The sequence below is a fragment of the Puntigrus tetrazona genome, chromosome 23, assembly GCF_018831695.1.
Source record: "Puntigrus tetrazona isolate hp1 chromosome 23, ASM1883169v1, whole genome shotgun sequence".
In the NCBI taxonomy this organism is placed as follows: Eukaryota; Metazoa; Chordata; class Actinopteri; order Cypriniformes; family Cyprinidae; genus Puntigrus; species Puntigrus tetrazona.
The window spans coordinates 11,175,947-11,203,261 of NC_056721.1; the positions used below are offsets into that span (position 1 = coordinate 11,175,947).

The 27,315-nt window shown below is 37.1% G+C and overlaps 1 protein-coding gene across 4 annotated transcripts in view; it reads right to left on the minus strand.

Moving 5' to 3' along the window:
- Nucleotides 1–27,315, minus strand: part of tafa1a (TAFA chemokine like family member 1a) — a 37,330-nt gene continuing 10,015 nt past the window's right edge. For 2 of the 4 annotated variants that reach the window (XM_043224147.1, XM_043224146.1), the window contains 3 exons: nt 5,267–5,407; nt 1,471–1,595; nt 1–720 (listed from right to left, as the gene is read on the minus strand). In XM_043224147.1, coding sequence (XP_043080082.1) covers nt 691–720; nt 1,471–1,595; nt 5,267–5,407 — 296 coding nt within the window. In that variant the 3' untranslated portion in view covers nt 1–690. Of the gene's footprint in view, nt 721–958; nt 1,032–1,470; nt 1,596–5,266; nt 5,408–27,315 lie in introns of all 4 variants that reach the window. The other 2 variants (XM_043224148.1, XM_043224149.1) reach the window with 2 other exon arrangements.

The window sequence follows — 27,315 nt, forward strand, 5'->3', positions numbered from 1 at the left end:
GTTCACATTAAATTACAGTTTATTGTAAGTCAAATACATTTGTAACATCATTCTCACCTCTTTTGAATTAATTTTATTTATGTAAAACATTTCCATCACCTATTTTTTTTTTTTTACAGCTTTACAGAAATCATGCTGAAGACTTATTTGGTTTTATTATCACCACCAGAATTCATTTTGTATCTGATATAACGTTCCAGGAAACGGGAGGAACATTTCCGGACTGGATCGGTCATTCCTTGTACACGTGCTCCTCTGCGTTTTACTCACAGTCGATGCACAGAGTGTCTTTTAATTAAACTTGCTTGATGAGGATCAATCTCCTTCTGCAAATCCACATGAACAGGAAGCCAGTTTCACTACATACAGTAGGAGATTTAATATGTTCATCCGGAGACATAGGAACATCCAAGAATAATACAGTTGAAGATTATTTCAGGCAAGGTATAGTTGGTTTGAGTGCACTCCACACAAAGGGATACGAGTTTAATTATCCAGGACTCATTGAGAGGAAACAAATATTTGACAAATGTCAAACAAAAACAAAACAACGAAAGAACCCGCGGTGTTCAACGGCCATAAAAATTGAAAGTCTGGTGTCCGTGTTAGTCAGAGACAGATGGATTTATGAGCAGAGGACTCCGTTTCAAGTCATTAAACACATGTCTGTTGGTTTAGAGTTGAGAAAACTTAATTCAGCTTGTCGTCTTGAATGTTTCCCTGAAAAAGTACAGTAAATAAAAGTTGGATGAGTGATACGAAAACAATCGCGAACGTGTTTAATGGTTGAATAAGCTGCAGCAACATATCAAACAGACAGAATTCGATTGGAATTAGCAGAATTTATTATAAGTTCACAAATGTATCAGTGTCTACTCCTTTGTCTGTTTTCTATCGGTCATTTTGTGCCTTGACTGAATCACAATTGTGACAGAAAAAAAGAAGGAATAGTAAAAACCTTCATAAAGTTCCTCCATTATGAGCTTGCAGTAACATTACATCTGCTACAAGGATGTGTAAGGGTGGGTATTCTGTAAAAAAAAATAAAAATAAGGAATGTAAGAAAAAAAAAATCACATCTGCTTTTATAGAAATGACCTTATTGGTTACCTGAAGAAACACTGTGATTGGTTACATTTATTTAAAACGATTATTTGGGTGTGATTTTCTGCTTGAGAGAGGTTACATGACCGAATCGCTGCTATTTTAATAAATATTGGATTTCTAGTGAGATCCAGCAGTATGCAGCTCTTTTATTTTTATAACACTTTCAGTGTCCAACACACCTGCCGGCAGTCATTCAAGTGTAGGAGGGTTGTTTATTTGTTCTTAAAATATTTAAGTCAAAAAAAAAACACAAAACAGATGGGGCACACGCTCATTACCATCATGCAATCACACGCTGCACCAATCAAAGGGTTAAATAACTAAACTAACAAAAGAAATCCTTTTGGTTGCATAAAATCTCACCCTGGTGGTTTTGATTTTGTTTCCGGAGTAGCACATCCAGCCCGAGTTATCTGGTAGAGTCTTGCATTCCTCTCCCTCCAGACACGGCTCCATCTCACACCACCACTTCCCAATCACTATGGAGGCTGTGAGCAGATCATAATTGGGTTAGACTCTCGCTGGCATCCGACTTAAAACAAAGCAATGCTCCGTTCTCCATAATCGACTGCTCCTTGACCATCTGACGTATAATATTTACCTGTCCGAGGATGCTTCATTAACTGACTGCAGCGCTTTAGGATAGATTTTTAGCATTTATACTCTAAATGATCTAAATTCAATTAATGCAATTCTTCTGTCGAACATGAAAAATGACAGTGTACAGTGGGAGTCAATTGTGAGTAGCTGTATTCAGTGAACCCATAATAGCACACACAAAGCACGTAGCGTTCCATATAACGTGTGACTATGTTTGTCATGCGCATTTATTATAATGTGTGTTTTGTCAGAGGAGGATGGCTTCCAGCAAGGTCTGGTTCCTCTCAAGGAAGCATTGCTCTTAAACATTTTATGGATTTTTGTTCTTGCCACAGTCGCCTTTGGCTTGTTCATTGGGGCTTTAAGGTACAATTTTCTATAAAGCTGCTTTGAAACAATATGTTGTGAAAAGTGCTATACAAATAAAATTGACTTGAATCTAATGTGCTTGAATGGCCTCGGTGGATGTCTGCGGTCAGTAGGAGCACAGCCATTTCACAGAGTGGCACTTTATGAAATGTATTATTCTGAAATGAAATCCCATGCCAATTCATTCAATTCAACTGCTTCACCCCATAGTCTTAGGAAATCTTATGAAGAATTACATGATCTATATCCCGTATTTATATGAGATGAAGGTCAATTTACTGCCATTACAGTGGAAGGTTTTAAATAATTCCAGTTGCTTGAAACTGAAGCATCCTCGTAAAACTATCACTTTTCCAACTTTGTGAAATTTATGATCATTACCAGATGGAGAAACAGTAGAGACCATTAAGGAAGCAGGTGCTCGGGGGGTTGAGAACATCTTATCGTTGCATCAGTATGAATATGTTAGAATATGATACATTAATGCATCACCTGATGCTATCTAACATCCAACAGCAAACGTTTAAGGAGAGAGCATGGCATGAAAATATAATATAAGGCACTTTTGAGTTATTAATATTCTGACAAGTACATTGCAAGTTTGTGACTTACTCCTTGTCCGTGATAATGGGTGAACTTAAGTCATACATCAATATTGCAAAACCCAAAAGCACTCAAACAGTAGTTGTCTCTTTGCAAACAGGGCATTAAAATTTGATTTGTCTGTGCTCAACACTTTCTCCATGGATATCTTTAAAGGGTGAACAAACAGTCATGCTTTATAGACTTTGCACGCATGTACAATAGTCACAGCACTGGCTGAGGTGAATCTAACACTGTTTTTCCCGTTTTTGCCAGTTCAGAATAGCCAAGGACACAGAGCAATAAAAAAATCCATGGAAAACATAACCTCAGGCAAGAGCTCTGTTTTTTGATAAAAATTCACTTTACTGAGGTCTCTTATCCTCCAAAAAGTAAACAAAGAGTCTCAAACGTAGCATGTAGCCTTCGATGTCATGTACTCTTTTGACAGCGAGGGAGAGTTAGCCTTCAGCCTCATATCCTAGAATATCAATGTGATGAGAGGAGATTGAGAACATGGATCGGGTTTAATGACAATCATCTCAGTGACAGTGACTAGGAAGCGGAGATCATAAAATGCGACAAAATGTAAAAATAATGAAAGAAAGAAATGAACGCAAATAATCACTTACGGTACTTCTGAAAAGCTAAAAAAATTAACTAAGTTTATGTAAAATATTATAATTAGTAAGTACCTTAACTGATTATTCACAGATTATGATTTCTTTTTATAAAAAAATAACTTAGAATTTTGTTCAAAAATGTGGTTAGAGCTTCAAGATACTTTAGACTATTGTTAAATCAGATCATGTTACTGCTGGAAGACCAAAATAAATTAATAAAACTATAGATTTAATAAATGTATTACTTAATTCAATTAAAATTGCATATCATAACATTACAAAATCATAAAAACATTATATTATATTCCTTCACAAATGTCAATGAAGCTTCCAGAATCTTTTCTGTCATTACTTTCTTGGCAGAAATTGTATTTTTTTTACCAGTAAACCAACAACAACATGAAGTTCCAAGTAACTTAAGGCATCTTTGGACCAAATGCCTGCGTATTTCCCCCTGTTGCTTTAAATAAATAAAGCCTTTTTTTCAGAGCACAGACCAATGCGTTTTTTTTCTTTCTTTTTTTGGATAAAATATCAACTACAGAAACACACACACACACCAGGAAAAAGACCCTTCCAGACACACACCTCTGCTTCTGAACTTTATGTCTTGTAATTTTTTTATAAAATCATAATGCTAACCCTTGATTTATGCCCTTGCGCTTAATAAAATACAGCCTCAGTTCACTTTAAATTCATCTTTCTTCCAAACAGTGACTGAAGCTGTCATTCTGTTAACATCTCCTTTCCACAGAATAAAGAACGTCATACAAGTTTGGAATGGCATGAAGATGAGTAAATGATGCTAGAATCCCTTCAAGCCGATCATTCAGGTGTTTTAATATCCGAAAAATGACACGCTTCACCTTTAGGAATAGAATATGCTAACGAGCTTGACATGGGGAAAAGGTTGGATGCTCCTCCGCGAGATTCAGTCAAAGTTAATGTTCTTTGATTATCTCTGGGTGCGTTCCGAATGAGATGTTCTCCCAGAAGTGTTAGTTTACAGCAGCTCGTTTGTCATAAGGACAGAGCATTAATAATGAAAAGCCCTGAGGATCTGAGCTTTTCTAGGGCAGGGACACTGCAAGAGCGACCCTGAACAGAGTTTCTTCAAACATACCACACCTTAAAAAAGCTGCACAGTCTTTTGGAGTGTGTTGAAGCACAGCTGCACTGTGCAAAGCTGCATTGAGATGGTTCAAAACAGTCGAGCAGCTGTTACGTTTCTGACAACGTAAATCAAATGACATCAAAGACGTAGAGCAGTTTGGTTCTTGGTCGGAATAGATCTGGTGAAGTCCAAACAGCTGATAAAAACATCAGAATAATCTATATGACGCCAGTCCGTTAATTAACGTTTTGAGAATGGAAAAGCTGCATTTATCCAATAAACAAATCCATCACTAAGGCTTTTTAACTTTAAACCATAAAGTTCCTCATCTATAATAATTCTTCCTCCAGTGAAAATGTCCATCCTCTCTTGTGCTCTCACATCAAAACATACATTGTTTAGACCTGTTTTGGATTGTTTTTACTTTCTAAGCCGGGCCTGATTTGTGCATATTTCTATCCTGATTCAGACAAGATTGCTTTTTCCACTGGAAAATGCAATTTTATGGATAATGGACTTATTGATGGAAAACCTCTTATATTGATGGACTTGTTTATTACAAGCATGTAGCTTTTTCACTTCACAAGATGTTAATTGATGGACACGGAGTGGTTTGGATCACTTGTGGATTATTGTGGTGTTTTTATCAGCTGTTTGTACTCTCATTCTGACGGCACCCATTCGCCGCAGAGGATCCATTAGTGAGCAGGTAATGTAACGCTAAATTTTTACAAATCTGTTCCTGAAAAAGAAACAAATCTTCACCTACATCTTTGATGACTTGAGGGTGAATAAATTTTCAGTGCATTTTAATTTTTGCATGAATTATTTCTTCAAGTCTTTCATCCATGGTTGCCATCTCTTCACTTACCGTCAACACAGGAGGGTTTATTCCTGGTGGTTCCTGCCACTTTCCCTGGTAAACAGGAGCACTTTACTGTCTGAGATCTCTCTTCAATCTTGTTTTTGTTACAGCACCTGTGTGCCGCAATCACCTCGCATGTCCCTCCTTCTGTCGAAAGACAAAGCCATTAGTAAACAAACAAAAACTCCTGACTCGCCACGCGGATCTACATTTGCAATCATTATCTCATGCATGTCATCTTTCATGGTCCCCTTATATTGCCACATAATTCATCATGCATTTCAATGTAGACACCGCAGACACTCCTTAGGGAGGATGAAGTAATGCTTTAGAAGCAGAAGAGAAAAGAGAAGAGGAAGTGAGATATATAGGAGAGACGAGACACATACTTCGTACGGTTATATATCATATTTTAGAATTGTATTATTTGATTTTAAAATATTTGGTCTCTTTTACATTAACCTTATTTTTTCCTTGTCTCTTTCCTTTATTTGTCTCTTTTCTTGTCTCATTCAGTACTTTCTTATTAACTTGGCTATTTCTTTTGCTTTCCTTTTATGTATTCTTGTCTCTTTATTATAATTTCTTTTTCTATTTTACCTTATTTATTTTCTGAATAGTCTATTTTACAGCATGTGTTAATACTGTAAATGCTAACAATCATGCTAATAAAGCTTTGCCGACTCTAATAGAAGAGAAAAGACTCAGGACAGCAGGATCAGGACAGCAAAGTGAAGACTTGCTACCATTTCAAAGCATGTAAGCTACTGTACACTTGTGTCAAAAACAGATTTGTGTGAACAGGTGAATCAAATGACAAAACCACATCAGCCCACTGGAGAGAAATGAACTAGCCTACTCATTATAAAACTGATAAAGCACTGTTTATATTAGTGCAAAACACCCACGGAGACCAATTATTAAAGCGATAGTTAATCCAAAATAGCAAATTGTCATATTAGCATACTCTCATATTACTCCAAACAAATATGGCTACTGTTCATTTTGAACATATTCCAAACCTGTGTGAATTTTATTTATTTATTTTCTACCGAACACAAAGGAAGATATTTTGAAGAAAGTTTGTAAACAGGCTGTTTTGGGTCACCATTGACTTCCATATATATTTTTCTCCCTGCTATGCAAGTCAATGGTGACCAAAACAGCCTGAAATAAGCTTTTAAAGTGTCCTTACTATGGATTTTTTTCAAACGACCTTGCATGCAGTGTGCAACACAGCTCTAAGTGAATTGAAACATCCTGCAAACACACTATATTGCCAAATGTAATGGGTCATCCCCTTCAAATTAACATGTTTAACTACTTTAGCAATGTCCATGAGTACAAATCTTAATGTTAAAGCATATAATGATAATCACAGGGAATTGAGTGCTTCTAATTTTAAGGCAAGGTTGATATGATTGATTGAGTCAGTGTGGAAGAACTTGACTGGTCTGCATAAAGTCAAATTCTAATGCACTTTAAATGACTTTAAACATCAGTCCTTGAGCCAAAAACTCATCACCATACACCAATGACTTGTACATTCACTATAAGGACAAAAGTATTGGTACACTCCCTTCTGTAGAATAGAAAAAGGCACTTAAAAAAGGTGGCAACAAAGATGGAAACATAATTCATGTATTTAAAAATTGATTTCCATCTCTGTCTAAAATGACTGCACCCACATGTACATTGGTGATGAGTTTTTGGCTCAAGGGCTGCATTTAAAGTCACACCAGAGGTGTTGAGCTGAGATTAGGAGTTGACTTTATGCAGACCACACTGACTCAATCAGTCATTTCTTTTTTAACCTTGCCTTATACACAGAAGCATTGTCATGGTAGAATAGAAAAGGGTCCTGTCCAAACTAGAAGCACACAGAATATCATTATATGCTTTAACATTAGGATTTGTACTTATGGGTATTACTAAAGTAGTCAAATCTGTTTATAAGAAGGGGGTGACTCAATATCTTTGGCAATATAGTGTATGTTTTAAATCTGAAAATGTTCCAGGTTATTTTCTCAAAATAAAGAGTTGACTCTGAATCTTTGAAATTAGTCGTTTTTAAAAGAAGTACATGGGCTGTGTTTCAGTCCATTTTCTTATGCCCTAGAATCAGCTATACACCTTACAAATATGTCTGCTGCAGCATACTATATGTATATAGTAAGGGTTTGGCTGTTATAAAAGTAAAAAAAATTATGTTGCATTATGGTCTATGGAGTGGTGTGAAGTGTGCATATGAAGCAGACTCGCTTCCTCTGTGAAAATCGAGGGATCAAGTCTATGTCCAATGGCAGCGGGGATTCACTCGAGGGGAAGTGCATAGTGAAGTTCATGAGTGTGTGTCTTAAAGTGGAGTGGAACGCAACATGAACATGAGTCAACATGAAACACTGGCACAGTGACCCCCCACTTGACCTGGAAAAACTAGATTTTCGGGTTGGTCTGAAAGAAAATGCAAATCCATTTTTGCCACTAGATGGCGCTTTTGGAAAGTTAAAAGCTCACGAAGTCTGTTTTAAATAAAATCGAGCAATTACAGGAGGGGTTTGGAAACATTAATCTTTTAACAAATCGTCTTTAAACAAATAAATGCAAATATAATGCATGTTATAAGAAAATGAAAGTGTTTTTTGACCTTGTATGCATGTCAACCTGTTGCTTGGGACTCCCAAAACCAAAATGTGACCCTTTCAAAATCTATAATAGGGGCATTTTATTAAAGTGTACAAATTATTTAGTAAAGTGTAAAAAATGTATAATAATCAGATACATCTAATTAGGCTATATAGACCTAGCTTAAATATTAATAAAATTATATTTTAACTCTGATGAAGTGACATTAGATTTATGAGAAGAAATATTGTCGTTTAATAAAGTCGTTATTCAATGAATGTTTGAAAATCTTGTGACAAGTTAGCGGTGTTGTCCGATTCGCAGATTCGCAGATTTGAACCGAATCGGTTGGTTTAGTTCACAAAGCTAGTCAAAATTATTAATTCGCTGATTCGGTTCCCGATTTCAATTCACTCACTCAAAGATCCGGGAACGTTAACAACGTGAACAATAACATAATTATCAACGATTTCCGTCTGTTTGTCGCACAATTCTGTCATGATTTCAGAAGTCCAACACCCAAAAGCCCGCTGTATGGAAACGTTTCTCTCTTGGTGTTTGGTTGAAGAAAAAGTCCTGTTGACTGAGAATAACTTGACGGTAAGTAAATGAACATTAAAATTTTTAGCTTATTTTTTTTTTACTTTAGCACCAGCAAGAGCTAGTTGTCAGTGAGTATAATACGGCACCTAATGAATTTGGTTGATAAAACAATGATATATAGGTTTTTAAATGCATAAAATGACACTTGTGTGTGTGTGTGTGTGTGTGTGTGTGTGTGTGTGTGTGTGTGTGTGTGTGTGTGTGTGTGTGTGTGTGTGTGTGTGTTGAAGTATTTTTATGTAGCAGCATCTAGCACGACCTACCAAGTGTGGGTGAAAAAAAGGCAAAGTACACTATGTGCACCTGCTAACAACAAAGATCCAGTCATGGCCGAACTGTAACTAGTAGGTTTGACTTCGAGGAGTCAAACAAATAGCATCGTGGAAATCAGGCAACAATAATGCTCCACCAAGAACTATTGTGGATTGTTGAGTAGGCCTTGTTTGTGCTTCCTTAATTATGAAAAATACTCCCATTTCCCGGTGGGGCTTCAGTCGGAATTCACAGGGGTTTGTTTTCTTTAATGCCTAGTCTTAATTACATAAGACAGACCCAGTTTCCGCTTTGATCTATCAAGAGAGGGAGAAAGTGCAGGAGCTCCTGACTAAAATATCTTCACTCCTCAATGAGCGTAAACAGAGCAGTGGGCCTCTCATTTGGGGATTTGAAAAGAGTGGGGGAAAGGGGAGAGAAAAAATGTTAAATGCACTTTCAAAAATCAATAAAAATGTAAATAGCTTCTCTGTCTCCAGCTTCTTAGGCTCTCATTACCTCTAGATTGAAGTTAGTCAAAACAGGAGGGGAGAGACGCACAAAGGAAGACAGGAACAGAGCGCTGCCTGTCGACTGTTTTAACGGCACATCAGAATATTTTAAAGCACTTCTGAATGTTTAAACAGGTGACAGTGGACAGCTCAGATCCATGCAGGGACGTGATTGCTTTTTGTATTCTGTCACTTCGCGCGGCTCGCTAAAAATTGATTGCTGAACCTCAGGGGCTTAGCGTTATCTCATGTAGGCCTCTGTGTGGCTCCTTCCTACTCAACATATCAAACAGTGGGTCAGAGGACTTTAAAAGCTGTGGTGAAGCGCTGTCAAGCGGCTTTCATTAACTGGACCTCGTGTCAGTGTGTGCGCACGCAGATACTGTACACTGGGACGATGCTGGTTTTTTTCCCATTACAAATTTAGTTCAAAAATTCACTGAAAAATCACATTAATTTGTTGTAGAACTTGCTCGGTTTTTGCACTAATGACAGCAGCTCTTGAGCTGCGTGAACTCCTATAAGATTGTGTAAAACCTGCTATTCTCCAGCATGATTTGAGATGATCCAGAGAGCATCTTGAGCTTCAGTGGAAGCAAGAGCATCTGACCATCTGTACAAATAGTCACATGTTTACTTATTTGATTAGTGACCTAGAAATAGAGCAAAATCTTAAATGGGCTTAATCATTTTATACCATAACGCAGGTCTGCATGTTTTGTGGGGAAAAAATCATATTGTGATTTTTCTGATAAATACCGTGATTGCAATAATGTATGTATACGTGACCATTAAAATAATAATACCTATCACTAAATATTAAACAAAATATGATCATTGTCAAAAATGAATATTAAAAATTAATTTTATTTTACAGTTCAACTGTAAAACGACTGATAAGGGCTCGTGAGTGTAAAAGAACACAGTGCTGCGCTTCACTCTGAAACATGCCGTGCAAATATTGTTTTCTTTGCGATTTTGATAGTCACACTAAGTGAAATTTAGATTTAGATTTTATTATTATTATTATTATTAATTGTGCATCATAGCATTTATTCGTCCTAAAGTTGTTTATGGTCGGATTTAAATTACATTCCCATAAGCTCAGACTGTGTACCTTCAACCAGACTACAATACTGCATTTTCCAATTCCTTTAAAAAACCTTATAGCATTTTTAGCATTTTAGGATCTCTTTTCTGGTTCCTTTCATCAACTTTATATCTGAAATTAGATCCGCTATCCATTTAAATGGAAGAAGCCAAAAGCAGTCTAGCCTCTGCTGGAACGTCTCAAAAACACCTTGAAAATTCAATTTAAAAGTCTCGCGTATAATTCTGTGAAATGTTAATGACTAAGCAAACTTAGAAAACCTACAGAGTATCATTGAACGGTGCTGAGTATCATATTTTTAAAAGACATAACATAAGGTCACCCTGAGGGAGTGTGGGCTACACCGCTGATTGATCTAGCGGATGCACTGATAGCTGCTGTGGTAGGGAATCCTGCATCATACTGCTTACTACAAGGGCTATTTCAGGCACTTATTCAGTTTAATGGATATGAGACCAGGCCATCGGGGACCAATAAAAGCTCATTTTCCTGCAGCAGCCAGGGTGGGGAGAGAGAAAAATAGACAACGTATTACACACAGGCTATAACTTTGACTCTTCTGCTGTCTAATTAGCCAGCTGGAGTGCGTGTGTGCGTGTGTGCGTGTGTGTGTGTGTGTCGTGTCTGTCTGTCTGGAGAAGGCGTAGTGTGCGCATTCGGCCTCAATTGTTCCATTCATCCGCAGCCATCTGCGTGAGAGTTTCCCCTGACAGGCAGGTTATATCACAACCTCTCAACAGCAAACAAACACGCTTTCAGAGGACAAACAAACAGCGACAGATGAGCAGGCACAATGCGGCTCTGACTATAAACATATGAGCCTGGACAGGAAAGATTTCAGTCACATGCTGCAAAACAGCTAGAAGCGAAACTGGATGATGAAAAGAGGAGCCAGTCTGGGTTAGGAGACAGAAACACCACACACTGAAAGCAAAATTGTTTCCTTATTGTTGTGCTCCTTATGCCGAATTTACAGTCGAAATGTGTCTTTTCTTAACGTTCGATGTCTTATAACGGAATTAATTTCATTTACAGAGGCATCTACACTTAAGCCACCTTTCTTACAGAAATGTGAAAAAGTTTGTGTGAATGAATGGCTAAAATTTAGCTCGACCAATGACGTTGTTTTTCAAACTGTTGATGAAAGCTGCTAGGCGGGACAAAGGGATGGTTACGATTTCTTGGTTAAACCTGTTTGAAAACTGTACGTGCTTGCATTGCTACAATTTAAGCGTCTATGCTGGAGCTGGAGCTGGTGTCATGGCATAAATGTATCTTGGTGCACTTTTTAGCGAGACATGAGATGCATAACGTTAAGTACATATTACTGCAGTTTCCAAAAGAAATTAACACTAGAGGCAAGTAAAACTGAGACACCTTTTATGCTTTAAAAAAAAACAAATTACTTAATTAACGTAATTAAACAAAAACAAAGCCAAGGGGCTCCGTATTTCTCTTTTTAGGCTCTCCTTCCTTTTTTAAAAGTCAACTCTCAAACCCGTACAGAGACTGCTTCCTTACAGTTATTTTCTGTCACTACTTCTTTATTATTCATCCTATCCCCCTAAACCAGGTCTGTTTAAATCGAGCCGGCAAACAAGAATGTCTTAAAGCCCGAAACCAGAAGGTTTCTTAAGGTGACCTTGGCAGAATACAGGTTTTAGCCATTCACTCTGACAGTGCTGTCAACAGCAGTTGATGAGAGAGCAGACTGATGACACGCAGAAAAATCACAACCTCCACCGCTATTACACACTGGCCAGGGGTGTTTATTCCTGTGGGTGTTACATCACAGAATGCTGTCACTCTTCTGGGAAAAGCTGAAATTGGTGAGTACTGTTCACTGATGAATTGCTTTATCCTCGCAACCCTCAAAACATATTTGTCACCGATAGAAAAAAACCTGTTTCTCACAACCAAGCTGCTTCCACCAGGGCGAAGAATGAACTCTGAGGCAACGAACAGAGGTTATCTATTCCAGTGCACATGAAACGCATCCCTAGGAGTGTATTTTTACCCAAAGGAATAAAGGCTAACAGGGGTTTACCGCTACAGAAAAACATCCACCAATAGAGCAGAATTATTACAGCGTGAAAGGGAAAGAAAAATTAAATCAGTATCTGTACACAAAAGTTTGGCGCCGATGAGATTTATTTATTTATTATTACGCTTTTCTCTCATGCTCACCAAGGCTGCAATTATATGATCCAAAATACAGTGAAAACCGTATGGTGAGTTTTTTGACATGGATTTTTTTTTTATTGTAACAATGACTTTACTGTCACTTTTCAATCAATTTAACGCATCTTTGCATTGCATTGCACGTACAATTCTAAAAAAAAAATCTAACCCTAAATAATTTTGGTTATTCTTTAATGAATGTTTAAAGCATGTAATCACTTTATCTAAACGCCAGTATGTCTCTCTTTCTGTAAAAAAAAATAAGCGAAGGCTATCATTTTTGCAACCACACACTGCAAAGGCTTTGTTCTACGAAGTCAAGTGAGAATTACCTTTGTACAGAAATCGTTCTCGTTCTCTGTTGAATTGAGTTCTGGCCTCTGACTGAGCAACTCCAGGACATTGCACATTTTGGTTTTAAGTCACTTCAGTGACTTTAGCTGTAAGTTCTTCCTGTAGGAAGATGAATCATCTTCCATGTCCCAGAGCTCCTTACCGCGCCACCAGGATTTTTCTACTTTGCTTTCGATTTTGTTCTCTATCCATTTTCCTTTCGCTTTTTTTATGAGTTTTCTGGTCCGTGCCGCAAAGAATCGTGCCTCAAGCATGATGCTGCTTCACAGTAGGGATGCTGTGCTCGTTGTGATGTGCTGTGTTAGGTTTGTTCCAATATAGCACTTTGTATTAAGGCCTGAAAGTTGGAATCTGGTCTAACTACAGAATCCTCTTCCAAATTGTGAGTCTCTCCTACATGCCTTTGGGCAAAACCCCTGCTGAGATGTGATGTGTGTGTGTGTGTGTGTGTGTGTGTGTGTGTGTGTGTGTTCTGTTTGCTGTTGTGTGTGCAAACTGTGTGCGCTATTGTTGTCTCGCATACACTGTCTTCCGTGTTCAGAGAGGACTGTAACTCTGTTAGTGTTTCTGTTAATGACCTCTGTTTCTGTTTCTCCTCTCACCCAGACACTGTTTTGGAGAACAGCCAGTTCTGGACCGATTCTCAGTTGTTCCCCGTGTCCAAACCATTTCAGTGATGGAAGTCTCTCTGCTCAGAGGTACATTAAGTTCTTTGGGTTGCCTTCCACTGACTGATATTTTTCAAGAACCTTGTCTCGTAATTACTTTTAGTGTTCCTTGGTGTTTCTTTGGAAATACAATATCTCAGTACAGCTTGAAATGCATTCAAATGGATTCCTGTCAAGTCATTGTGTGACTTGGCAATGGGTAATTAGCTCTTATAAAAGTAATTTGTCAAGCAAAGGGGTATATTGTACTAAATTATTTTCTTGATAATTTATTTTAAAACGAATTAATATTATAGCATTTTTTCCATTACAGTGCAGTGGGTTTAACTAGTTTTGCTTTAGAAGTTTACTTTGTATATAAATTAGTAAACCAACAGAGCAGGGGTTTTATCGCTTAACATCACATTATTTACATAACTTTTGTTTAAATGATTTTTAACTGATTGTGGCGCTCAAGTGACTCGCATACGCAAAGTAACTATAACAAACAAAGACAACAAGCAGGGCTCTGTCAGGCAGAAGGCCATTGAAGTCAGTGTTTACACATGCATTTATAAGGTGATATATTGTGGAAGCCCATGCGGAATTTGAGCCCAGGCTATATAAGGAGGACGAAGACAGGGTCGAGAAGATAATAATTAAATATTTATGATATGACCGCGTTTTGCCAGTATTGAGCTGTCACTGTAATACTATGAGTTCTAACACCTGACTGTCGCTCCACTTCAGCAGCTGTCTTCCATATTCACCAGTGACCAAAGAAATACTATAAAAATAAAATCTTTGCAGGGATTTTGGATTTTGGAGAGCATTGCAAAACACCATATTTAGGAGCACATTTGGAAATGGACCAAATCACAGTCGAACAGATTCCATGTGGTTTGTGCTAGTCATATTGTTACTACAAAAAATAAATGAATAAAAACAGATTTGAGTCACATATAAAGCGAAAAAGGGATTGGCTGCTGTTTCTTGCATTCTGAAAGTCGCTTTTTACTATGTTAAAAATAAAATTAAATATGTAATACTAACTATAAACTAAAAATACAAATGGTAATTATAGACATTTAATTCATTCATTCATTCGATTTTATTCAGCAAGAATGCATTAAAATGGTCATAGGTGAGCGTTTTCAAATGCATGCTGTTATTTAATTAGTTTTTGCTTTCTATTAATTGGAATCCTGAAAAAAATTATCAGTTTCTACAAAAATATTATGTATAAAACTTTCCTGAGCATTAAATGAGCACATTGAAAATATTTCTGAGGGATCATGTGACACTTAATATTGGAGTAATGGCTGCTTAATTTAGCTCTGCCATTACAGGAATAAATGACATTTTAATATACATGAACAGGTATTTACAGTAATGTTCTATTATTTCTAGTAATATTTCACAATATTTCTGTTTTTACTGTATTTGTAATCAAATAAATGCAGCCTTGGTAAACATAAGAAATTCCTTTAAAAAGCTCAAATAAAAAAAATTAAACCGATATGCAGTTGCAAACTTCTTTTATTCTATGTAATTGTCAGGTGGAGACTTTATATAATATTATTATATTGTACTATCCCTCCGTCATATGAATCTGGAGATTATTTTATTTTTTTTACAGACTTCCATAGACTCTGAAAACACTATGCTCTTCCATAAAATGCTAGCACTAGCTGAGAACAAGCATTTGGAAAAACTTTTAAATGTTCAGTCTCTCTGCTGCCGCTGCTGGCATGATGTCAGTCTGATGGAGTCATGCTGTTCAGAGCTTTGAGATGAAGCTGATTCACAATGAGAGATTTCACATGAAGGGCAAACACAGAGAGACGCCCCAGCGCACACCCCTTTAAAATGCACGGCGGCACGTCTTAAACAAAATACGAATAAAAAGAACGGTGATATTGAAAGGTATACTCAGAAGTAAGGTTTGTTCTCCAGTAAACAAATGCGAGATGTATTCTGTTAAGGCATCTCTTCACCTCTGCCCTGAGTGTGGTTCAGCGTCGAGGCAGAGCAAGGCTGTTTTCTGACCCCGACCACTAAAGAATAAGATATTTGAACTGACTAGCAGCTAATGCATCTCTGTAAGCAACTCACGTGTGAATATACAGTTTGGTTTTTTTTGTATTTTTCTTACTCATTCCAATGGCCGTTGGGCATGGTTATATATCATGGCTCAAATTATGCAAAAACTCTGAATGGGCACATATTCCATTTATTATCTCTGTCGTAGATTCATTTTCCCGAAACAATGCCCTTTCAAATGGCAGGTAGGTTTTTCTCACACTACGATTTTTACAACACGTGTATTTTACACATGGGTGAAGCAAATATCAATAGCGGGACTGAAAGCACGAGTCACAGAAGACAAATGAAAGCTGGTGGTTTATAAAACTACACATGCCTCCGAGCACCACTATCCAAGCGCTGAGTGAAAAACAGCCTGCCAAGGGAGGCCTGTATAAAACCGCCAATGTTTTATTAAAATGCCGTGCAACTACAAAAGGCGAGAGCTGGTGTTGTTTTTAGATGAATAAGAATGGCATGAAAGGGGGTAAAGAGAGAGGGGACTGAAGAAGAGAGAGGGAGGAGAAGGAGAGGGGAAGAAAGGATAGAGGATGGGTAAGAGAGAGGGAGAGAGAGAGAATCTATCCACATCAGTATGCGTTTCCTCAAAGGCCGTCAGCGGGCTGTCACATTCAGAGGGGGCTGAAGCTTCAGACAGTGGAACTGATCTGGGGCATGAAATCATATTCTGAATCTCCTAAAGGACCTTAAGAGAAGCTGGTCGCCCAAAAAAAAAAAAAAAAAAAAAATGTGGGTGCTCTGTTTGTGCACTGGATACATACTGGCACATGCAGCACTGCCAGCACTAGCGATTTTACACCAAACTTCAGTGTGAAAGACACATCTGAGACTGATGGTAGATGACAGAATGAAAGGGAAAAGGTTACATTTAAAGTATAATGTGCACATTCACACACCATATCTATATGGAGATTCACATGCACACGTTTTTGTTTTGTATCAGACATTGTTGTTTCTCTTGGTGCCTTTATCATAAACATGATAAATAAGGGATAATAGGGTGAATGTATTGCTATTAATTATAAAGATTTTAAATATTTAAAAAAATTAATATATTAATTATCTATCTATATGTGTATCAATATTTTTGATTTGGATTTTTTTTTTATAAAACCAGGCAAGCAATCTCATTTTATGTATGTATATTTATAGATTTATGTAAACATTCACAGGTTTGCACACAGTAAATGTAGTTTTTATAAACCCAGCAAAATTGCAACTTGATGTCTAGTGATCACTTTACTTTCCATCGCATGGAAAAGAGTGACTTTTGACAACTTTCGTTGTTTTCTAACAGAATAAAATAATATGTGTTTGTGGTATTGACATAAGAGTGGGTAGATGACCGATTATTCAGTTTAAAGTAGATGCACAAGGCATGAGTCAACTGGCCTGACTAACTTTAGACACGTGGAAGTGTGATTTCTTCCACAGTGCATTTAAACAAACATATTTCATGTGATTTTTTTTTTTTTCCATTTTAAATCCACTTATTCAAAAGCAAGTACCCCATCAGGTTTGACGCGCATGATGCTTATGTTCAGGATTGAACATAAGCATCATGTTCAATCCTCACTACGAGTATTAATGGAGAGTTGATCCGTGATTTGCTTCTCTACTAGAAAAGCTTTCCACCATCAGGACTGTGCGGACTTGCTCCCTTTCAGTCACGGCCATCACTGAGGTCAAGTGCTTTAGATTCAGATGTCCAGTGGAGTTCAGATCTGTGCAAAGCTGTCAAGTTCACCCACAACCCAGACACCATAAACCATTTCTTACGGACCTCGCTGTGGGTGCCATGTCGAATTCAGTCCCTGTAAATCTCTGTCTAGGGAAACTGCGTCTGTCTATAATGGGTGTCTATCTGGTGGATCAGTATGTGATCTGTGTGCGAGCGATTCCCCGTCCTCTTTCTAATCTCTTCCTCTCCAGCGTCCTCCGGTCTCCACAACAGAACTCATCTCATCTCCAAAAGAGGCTGGCATGTGTGTGTGTGTGCGGGGAACATTTGGACCTGGCCGCTCTTCACACAGCTGTCTCATGCTCAAGCGTAATCACCACCAACATGACAGACCTAGACAGACAGCCTTGTGGCCCGAGTAATTTTGCCGTTAATGTCGCGAAGAAGTGTTTCAGACAAACACAATTACGTGACGAGATTGTCTGCCCACATGCATGAATAACCAGGAGATGAGAGCTTGAACTGGTAGAACCGAATTAAGCCGCTCTCGGTTATGCTGCTCTGGATGCATTCAAGCACATAAGTATTATCTACTCTTTTTCTAAAAATACACAGCCGCTGAACCCTGTTGAATACCTGTCTTCATGGACAGAGCAATCTGTTTTCAGCACTGCCACCCTGATCAAAGCGACCCACTCGCGCCGTATAAATGCGACGGGCTCAAATTGTCCAATGTTAACACTATCTAGCACACGCGCTCCGCTTTTCCTCCTTACTGCATTCACACCTCAAACAACCTCTGTCTAATCCCTTCATCCTCTCATAATGAGAGAAATGAGCTCGGGCTGCAGTAACGGCTTCGTAACTCCACGAAGGTGAACGGTGCTAAAATACACAACTAGGAACTGAATGAAGAACAACGGCCCTAATCACGTACCAAGCCCCAGATCGGGTTGCTCATTATCTTGCTAATTTATGAAGTTTCCCTCCCTTTTGGGCTCAATTTCCAACTCGAGATGTTTTCTTCTGAAATAAGAGGGTAATTAAATATATATGAAATAATGGTAATTAATTTTGAAGTGTATTCTTGAAGAAGCCTTATTGGAAGAATGCAGATTCGGTGAAAATGCGTTTCATTGAAATTTATCTGCAGCTTCCCAGTGGACTTGAGTGGAAAATAACAGGACATCTCAACAAAACATAATGCGTATCGTATTTATGGCTGTGACACGGTTTACCCCACATTTTGTTTTAAAGTCCCATGATATTCAGCTTTTAATGCCCATCGTGGGTACAGATAAAAGGAAAAAATTGGAATATAACCATCTGAATATTTGCATTGTGATTATGGGCAAAAGAGTGTCCGGTTTCATTATTCCAGAAAAGAGATCATGCATCTTGGCCGTAAGCCATCATTACTGTGTATTGCTAACAAGCTAATAATTTTGCATCAGAGAAGCACTAACAGCACTCTGGCTGTGATTTAGGTAGTGCTAATCTTGCCGTTTTGCTTGCAGGGCATACAAAACGCAACTCGCAGTGGGCCTTTTAAACTCTCATTACGAATATTCACATGGCCTGGGGGAAGAACACTGAACTGATGTGTTAATTCAAACACACTAATTTCACAACTCTGTTTAATTCCTATTATCTCTGGCTTTTTGCACATTTAGCGGAGAATTGACTTGCATTTTCTGGTCATTTCCTGGTGTGATGAGTTTTTTCCCTCACTGTGGAAATTGTTCAAATGTTTGCAAAGTGGCGTAAGGTTATTTTGAATTTACTGCTCTTGATTGCATAGCGAAATGTTAATCTCATTAATGTTTAAGTTTTCTCGTAATGCAAGTGTTTTATAGTAGGAGGGGAGGCTGGGGAGTGATGTAACATGGAGTGAGTTGTAACATCATCGGTTTAACCAGTTGGAAGGGAAGTAGTGGGATGATATCCTTACATGTCACATGATCCTTCAGAAAACAATCATATGCTGATTATCAATGTTTAAAATAATCAAAAAATCGTACTGACATCGACCTTGCGAATGTGTATGAGCTTCCTTAAGACCTCTGCTGAAGTAAAATGTAGGATAAATATAGTTTTAGGGATACCAAACAAAACTTCATATAGACCGTTCTTTAGATCAATGCTTTCGACGACTTGTAAGTATATGTGATATACAACCACCCCCTGAAAGTATCACCATTCACAGCAACACTTACTAAAGTTATAAGCAATTTTAGTACATTTAATTTTATGATGATTTCAATAAAATGGGTGATTGCATAATATTCATAATATTCAGTAAATTTGTTTGCAACACCATATAAATAGATAATAATTTAAATATCTTTCCCTCTTTGCCCTCATCAGCCCTCTTTGTACCTTACACTAATTCATATCGTGACAACTAGGGGAATATTATATTATATAAGTCTGAGACACATAGCATAAAATGACACCGTGCACAGACGTTAAATCTAAATGTTACATTGTTTTATCATTGCAACTGTCCACTATTAATGTTTGGAATGGTCATTAAAGGTTCAACATTAACTTAAATTAGTTTTTTAATTTGTGTATTATTGGGACAATTTACTCTCTTTTAAACATTACACATATTAAGTTTTTTCACTCCACAGCAAGAACACATTAATGGCACACTAACCTTCTGTCCATTTCCTCTGTATATCGTAGAATTCATTAGCTCTCACCGAAATCTTGAAAGTGGCTTCCAGACAAGAGAAAAGTCCTGTCCTTGCTGAAGTGAGTCGTTATGTGTGTAAATGAGTTCAGAATTGCCCTCAAACCCATAAGTACTAGAGCACTCTCTCTATTCATCTGAAGGGCCCTCAGTGTGTTCAGACGTGTGCGATGTGGACAAAAAAATATCCTCACTATTTTTTAATCTGTGTTTTGTTTTTTTAATTTTAATCACGATTTTGACATATTTTATTACACAAACTTTTACATTAATGAACTCATTCTGGTACTTTTTAAAGTTCTGAGGGAATCCAGTTGCTTTATCAAAAAGCTGTAATAACATGTCTCTGAAACGGACATATTAAAAAAATAATAAATCTTGAAATCATCATTAATAAAATTAACTGAAATCTTTTTGACAATATTTGTAGGCGCTATATCTGTTCATACATGATACGTGATGTTGATGGAAAGACTATGTTAAATGTTTTCTCAGCTAAAAAAGACTGGTGGAGAAAAATGTTCAGTGTGGCTAAATGCATTAAGACAATGATATTAAACGTTTGAGTAAACACTTTATTAACAAAATTGCTACTGGATCTACAGGAAAGAAGATGAGCCCAGAGGCTGAACCAAAACATGCAAAGTTTTGCGCTAAGTGCTCTCCTATTAAAAATTAAATATTTGCTTAATGCGTCATAACAGAAATGTCTCTTGGAATCTCTAATTCATTCACAGATGTTGAAACAGAAATTCTTATTCATTTTAGCAAATTATTTAATATCTTCTTTCTTATATGTAGCATTTTTACTATGGTTCATTTTAGTGAATTGGTTCGTCCTGAATAAGGTGGCCAGATTCCTGAAATAGAAACCAGGGACATTAATAGCTTTGAGGTCCAAAAACAAACCAAAAAAAAAAACAGTCTGACGTGTTATTTTCTGCAGTATGATTAATTATATTATTAATTATTACACATTAATTCTGTGTCTTCATTTTAGTCAGCCGGTCTTCTTTCTGTTATGTGACATTAGAAATCCTGATCAATTGAATTAAATCAGTTCATCTCAAACAGTGCCTCTGTTTACATTGGATTGGCTGTTTCATTTTTTTTTGTGAATCGGTTCACTGAATGCCTATATCAGACCAATGAAAACTTGAGCTGCGCTATACGCTACAAGTGATGTTGAACGGCTTAAAATTCATTGCGAGAGATTTTCCTTCCTCTCAATGTGGTTTTCATTTTCTTGCCTGCACGACGGTTTTTGATTGATTACTTCTCTGCATGGCTGATGGCTGCAACTTTCGCATGCAAAACAGTTAAATTGCCTTGCCGCCTCTATACTGCTGCAGGTGAGGAATTGTTTGAAAGAGAGTAGGTGTGAGAGTGGATGAAAAAGAGAAAGCGAGAAAGAGTAAATGAGAGAGACATACAGAGAGATGGCATGTTTATTATTGCATGGGGATCCACTTATTGGGACTTTGTGGCTGTGAGCGACATGTGAGGACAAAGTGTGCTGTAATTAATTAAGCTGTAGGCGACCGAAATCCATTTTTCTCAACCACCGCCTGTACACTTTCAATTACTCCTGCTGTTTAAACAATTACACACAAACACATTCTTGATACACCCTCTGAATTATTCATCAACTCCAAAAGTGATTTTTGACTGCGAGCCACAAACTCAAACTGGTAACTGCTATGGAAGACTCTGAGAAGTGTTTTTGTGATCAGTGTTGGGAAGTATAACTGAAAGTGGAAATCATTTCCTTACTAATATTCCTTTTGAAAGTCTGGTCCAGTCGAGTGAAATGAAAGGTTCTGAATGGCCTTCTCTCTCATAAAGAATGGCACAATGGAAATTCAGTTTCCTTTTAATGCTTTAGTTTGTTATCGTCTCATGCACAGTCTGATTTATTCCAAAAATGCTTTGAATCTTTAGCCCTTTTAAGATTTTTTAACAAAATTTAGGTGAATGAGTGATTGTCAGGTCTTTTTTTGTACAGATTGCAGTAAAGAAAGAAAAAGTGTTGCCTGAAGTTGTACTTTAAAATCGTAGCTAGCCTTTTATTTTCATTTCTTTAAACAAACTCCTTCACTGAGTGTATTTAAAAAAAAAAAAAAAAAAAAAAAAAAGCATGATTATGTGTATATGTATAAAACTTGTATAGGTCAGTATAAAAATGTTATAAGGTTAGTTCAGGTCGAATAAATTAACCCCAAGAAACTGAGTGCTAAGTGAGTATAATTAACTGTTCAGTATGTAAGAAAAGTGTTTTATTACGTAAAATTTGACCTGTCAGTTAAATCCGTTCATTTTTCTATTGAAAAATGACGTTTGATGGATGAATGAAACCAACATTTCTATGAACTTGGCACTTGTGCGTGACTTTGGACCAAGCTTGTTTTATTTAACTAGAATGACCATATTGATGTAGAAATAAATAAAATTATTATTAAAAAATAATAATAAAACAAATCAAAACAGAAGAAAAAAAGAAAAAGAAATATTTCTACTATTGTCAGGAAACCATGAGCATGAAAATGTGTAAAATATTTATGAAAGAGTGTTAGATAACAAACAAACCAAAAAAATAAAACAAGTATGGGAATCCCTGTATTACATGTAAATAAGAAATAACATTTCTTGTGCATTTAATGTGAAAACTGTCTTCCAAAGAGATGGTCACACATGACTAAACAACCCACTGAATTATAATAATAATAATAATAATAATCAAACAAAAAACATTGTGTTTATCAGTAGTTGATGCGATGTTCAAACACTTGATTTTTGCAAATCCAGTGGCCAAAAAGGACTTTCTTTGTGCGCATATTAAAAAGGAACATATGAAAGATGAAAAAGAGAAATGAAAAATCATTGACTGTTTTTGGTTTTGCACAGGTTTCTAATTCATCCCACAGCAGTGGTTTACAGATCTGCCCAGTTACTCAAAACAACACTAAAATTCCATCCACATCATCTGGCCATGTTGGACTCGTATATTGATTCTCATCAGCTATTCCCAGAATATGATTCACAAATCACGGATGGGTTGTTTCCTTACACACAAATTATGCAGAAAATTTCCATGGCAGGATAGTTGAATTGTAAGCGAGACAGCACCACACTGTCCTCCACACTTGAGTCTGTTGCTCTGTCTGTATTTGTTCTAATTTTGGAGCTGTCAGGTTTTTTTGTTTCACAGAAACAAATTTAAAACTACAACAAAACACAATAAGCGCAATGTTTGGCTATGCATCAGCAGCTCAGTTTCTGTTCCTCCCTGCTGAATATCTGAACATCAGCCTGAACTCATCTGCAATATAGATTTCTCTCTTGCATACTGGAAATTGTTTGTTTTGAAACTGATGGCACAAACAAGCCTATTAAACTTCTGCCGTTCGCGAGATATGAAATCAATTAAAAGAGATTAATGGATAGAGCCGATCAGTGTTTTACTGTGCTGTGAAGACTTTGATTACCCCAGCAAATCCCCCTTGAAAACACAAATCATCAAACGATGAACGCAGCTTCATATCATCAGTATAATGTAGCCACGACAACAAAAGCAGTATGTCACTTTAAGTTCTACGCTGATTGCATCATGGGAGATCTGGAGAGCATTAACACGTTGAACCAAAGATAATGTAATCCTGCAATTATATCAGTTCTCAGGCTTTTCTTTGTGACATTTAACATTGTATAGTTAAACAGTTGTCACTGTTTTCATCTTTTTACTGAAATGATACGGTGGACTTGGTATATGAAAAAGTCAAATTTTATTATCTTATGAAATGAAAAACGCTCTTCAATAATAAAGAAATACAGCAAATCGCAAGCAAATCGTCTATATCTAAACCATATAATTGAATATATTGTAAAATACATATTGTAAATGATCTATTTATCTAGTAATTATTCAGAATGTATATGATAATGTTTCGATGCCTGAATACTTTGGTCCAAATCTCAATCCAATTGAGAATTTTCGAGTGGTTTGAAAGAGGCTCCACTCACAATCTCCATGCAGCCAGTCTTGAGCAGTTGTTCAAAGAACAATGGGGAAAATTGCAGTGGCCAGATCTAAATCCACATAGACTCGAGATTAAAATGACTGCCAAAGATGGATCAACTAAATACTTGCTTCGGTGGGCTTGCATTTTCTTTGCATATGATTATTTTTGACCAACTTGTAGAAATTATCACTATGAAATCCCAAAAAAATCTGTTGTTCAATGTTGTGAAAAATTAAATATGATAACTGAATATATATTTTGTGTTCAGTGACCATAATTCAGTTTTACTAATATGTTTGTAAGGGGGTAAATACTTTTAGCACCATTAGCGTTGGGAGAAAAAGTCACTATTACAAGTGTATTGCATTATAGTATTGCGTTACTACATACAAAAGTAACAAATTGCATTACTTAGTTGCGTTTTATGGTAAGTGATGCATTACATTTACGTTTGCGTTACGATTGTCACACCTCAATAAAATAAAGTTATATTTTTGGCAACTGAAAAAAAAAGTCCCTTTCACAGAAAAAGTGAAGTCAATAAGCCTCAGGCTGAAGTCTGAACTCTCTCCCAGTTTTTCTAAACACAGGGACAGGAGAGGAGTCAATAAATGGGAAAACACAGCAACTTGCATTACTTAATTAAAAAAAACAACAACAAGTAACTCACTACTTGCGTAAAAAGTAATCAGATTATATAACTTGCATTACTTGTAATGCACTGCCAACACTGGGCACCATATTATCGATAATGATCGTGTTTGTATTTGGCTATGCACAACTTCAAATGATGAGCGTGAATAAATCAGTCTCTTGGTTCAGGTAGCTCAGTAGATGTCAGACGTCCAGTGAAGCTCATAAGGTGCAATAAAGCAATAAAGTTGATATAGGACTTTCTCCGTGCTCTGGCAAGGGTAGTATTGGGAGGTAATATGTGGTCCTATGTGTCTGGTGGCTTCAGGTATTGTGAGGTCAGATTGGCATTCATAGAAGCGCTGTCTGGAGCAGAGAGAGAGAGAGAGAGAGATGGAGGGAGCGAGCGGAAGTGTGACAGAGAGCAGATGGAGGACAGCCCAGGGGCTGAGACTGTGCGACTCTCCCATTGTTCCTACAGGCGAGCTGGCACTGTCAGGAAAATTGGATGGAAGCGGGAGAGATGGACGGAACGTCTCTGCTAAAATAATGTGCCTTTAGGAGCTGTATTATATAAGGCTATTAAACTGTCAGTGTGTGCTGCCGTACATGCGGGAAGATAACCTTTGTTTTGCAGCAGATGAAAAACACATTCCATGTTTGTTTTGATGTAGCTACATCCATGGCCTGCATCCGTCGGTGCGTGTGGGGGGAATTATCACAGATGACTGTCTTCTCTCTTATGCCGCCGAGATATATTTAATACAAAGAAGGACGAGCAGGATGCCGTGCCGGAGTCGAGCCCTGATTCTGTCACAGGCACTTTGTAGGAAAGTCTTCGGGCGGCTTCGGCAGCCTAGAGCTGCAGACGGAGAACCGGCATCCAACGTCACCTCTGTTATTGAGCTTTATTGAGCCCTCCTGGAGATTTCCTCCAGAGGAACTCTAATGGCAGAGCGGAAACCAGACGACGCTTTGATTCAAAGAGATCCGGGCATGTCTTTATTGTGGCCTGGGAAAGATGGGAAATATTGGCAGATCTCCCACAAGGAGTGCATTAAACTGGTAACAAAGTTAAAACGGCGTGAGTTAAGGGTTAGACTGTTTGTTCGTTCGATTGTTGGCAAATAAACAGGTTCATGTGATACCTGGAGAGAGCTATCCATTAGAATTCCCATTTATCTCGGCGGCGGTTGCTCGACTGGCATCGAGCCAGGCCTGGAAGTACGTGACCTGGAGGCTGCCATCTTCATGGGTGCTCAGTTCTGCTGCCAGGTTGTTTTGAGCCAATTAACTGAACTTAAATGGCATGTGACTAATGACTGTAGAGCCGAGGGGGAAATGATGTCATGATCACACTGATTAGCTGATGGCAACGCAAAAATGCACGGATATCTTTCATCGTGAGCTGGGAATTTGGAGCAAAAAATATATTTCGGTTTGAGTTTTAGGAGCCTCTTAAAACGAACCGGGCTTTGGAGAAGCATCTACAGTAATAAATGAAATAGCTGTGGTTGCTTGTGAAATGTTTTATGACACACTTCAGTTCGGAAATCTTTCTGAACGTCTCCAGGTGTCTTCTCTTTTTCACGCTTCTTTCGTTCCTGTTAATATTATTCCGTTTAATTGAATTCTATGAACAACATAGTTAAATATAATTCGGTGTGTTTTTAAGAAAAAAATGTATTTGTCTTTTTTTCCCATATGGCCCAAGTTTTTTTTTTATTTTAAGATGCATCAATAAAAAGCATCTGTCCAGCTGTAGTGTGATAGTTCATACTTCTTTACAGCATATGCCCTGTCAAGCAGCAGTAATAAGACATTTAATATTAATTTCAACAGAGATTTTAGTAGATATTTACCTGTGAGGATATCTGTACTGACAGGAGATGCTTTTAACAAAGAGTACACTCTATAAGAAGACCACAGAACCTACATACAGCCGCTGACTGCCCTTAATATTTTTTTAATCAGTGTTTTTTCATGTTCCAAAAAAATGAAAAATAATAACCTTCCTGAAACAAGATGCATTTACCTGAGAGACAAAAAGCTGATTTTTGTAAAAAAGAAATTGTTTAATTTGCCATTGAAAAAAAATAATAATTGTAAGATATTTCCTGTTAAAAATAAAGATATTGATTAATACTCATATAAATGTATCTTGTTTTATGGATGCTGATATTTTTAATGTCGAAAATGAAGTAAAAAATAAAATGTATATATAAGATACCAAATGATTGAACGTTTCAGCATGACCACGCCTTCTAGGTCTTTAAAGATGGCTAATGTTCATTTAGTGAAAAATGTTAAATTGTCATGCAAATATGATTTATATTTTGTAATTGTCATTTAAATAAATAAAAAAAGCAACTCTCAGGAAAATGTTAAAGGTATTTCAATCCAAATATGACTTCCTGTTATGAAAAAGGAAGTAATTTTATACGTGTCCACTGTAGAGGACACTAGGACTAAAAGCATGTTTATTGTGCATTTTGGCAGACATTACAATTAAACCTAAAAATATATTATATACATTATCCAACCAAGACTAAGAAGTGCATTTCTTTTAAAGACATTGATCTGATGTCAGGCCTATATTGTATCATCAACTGTTCAAGCCTCAACTTACACGG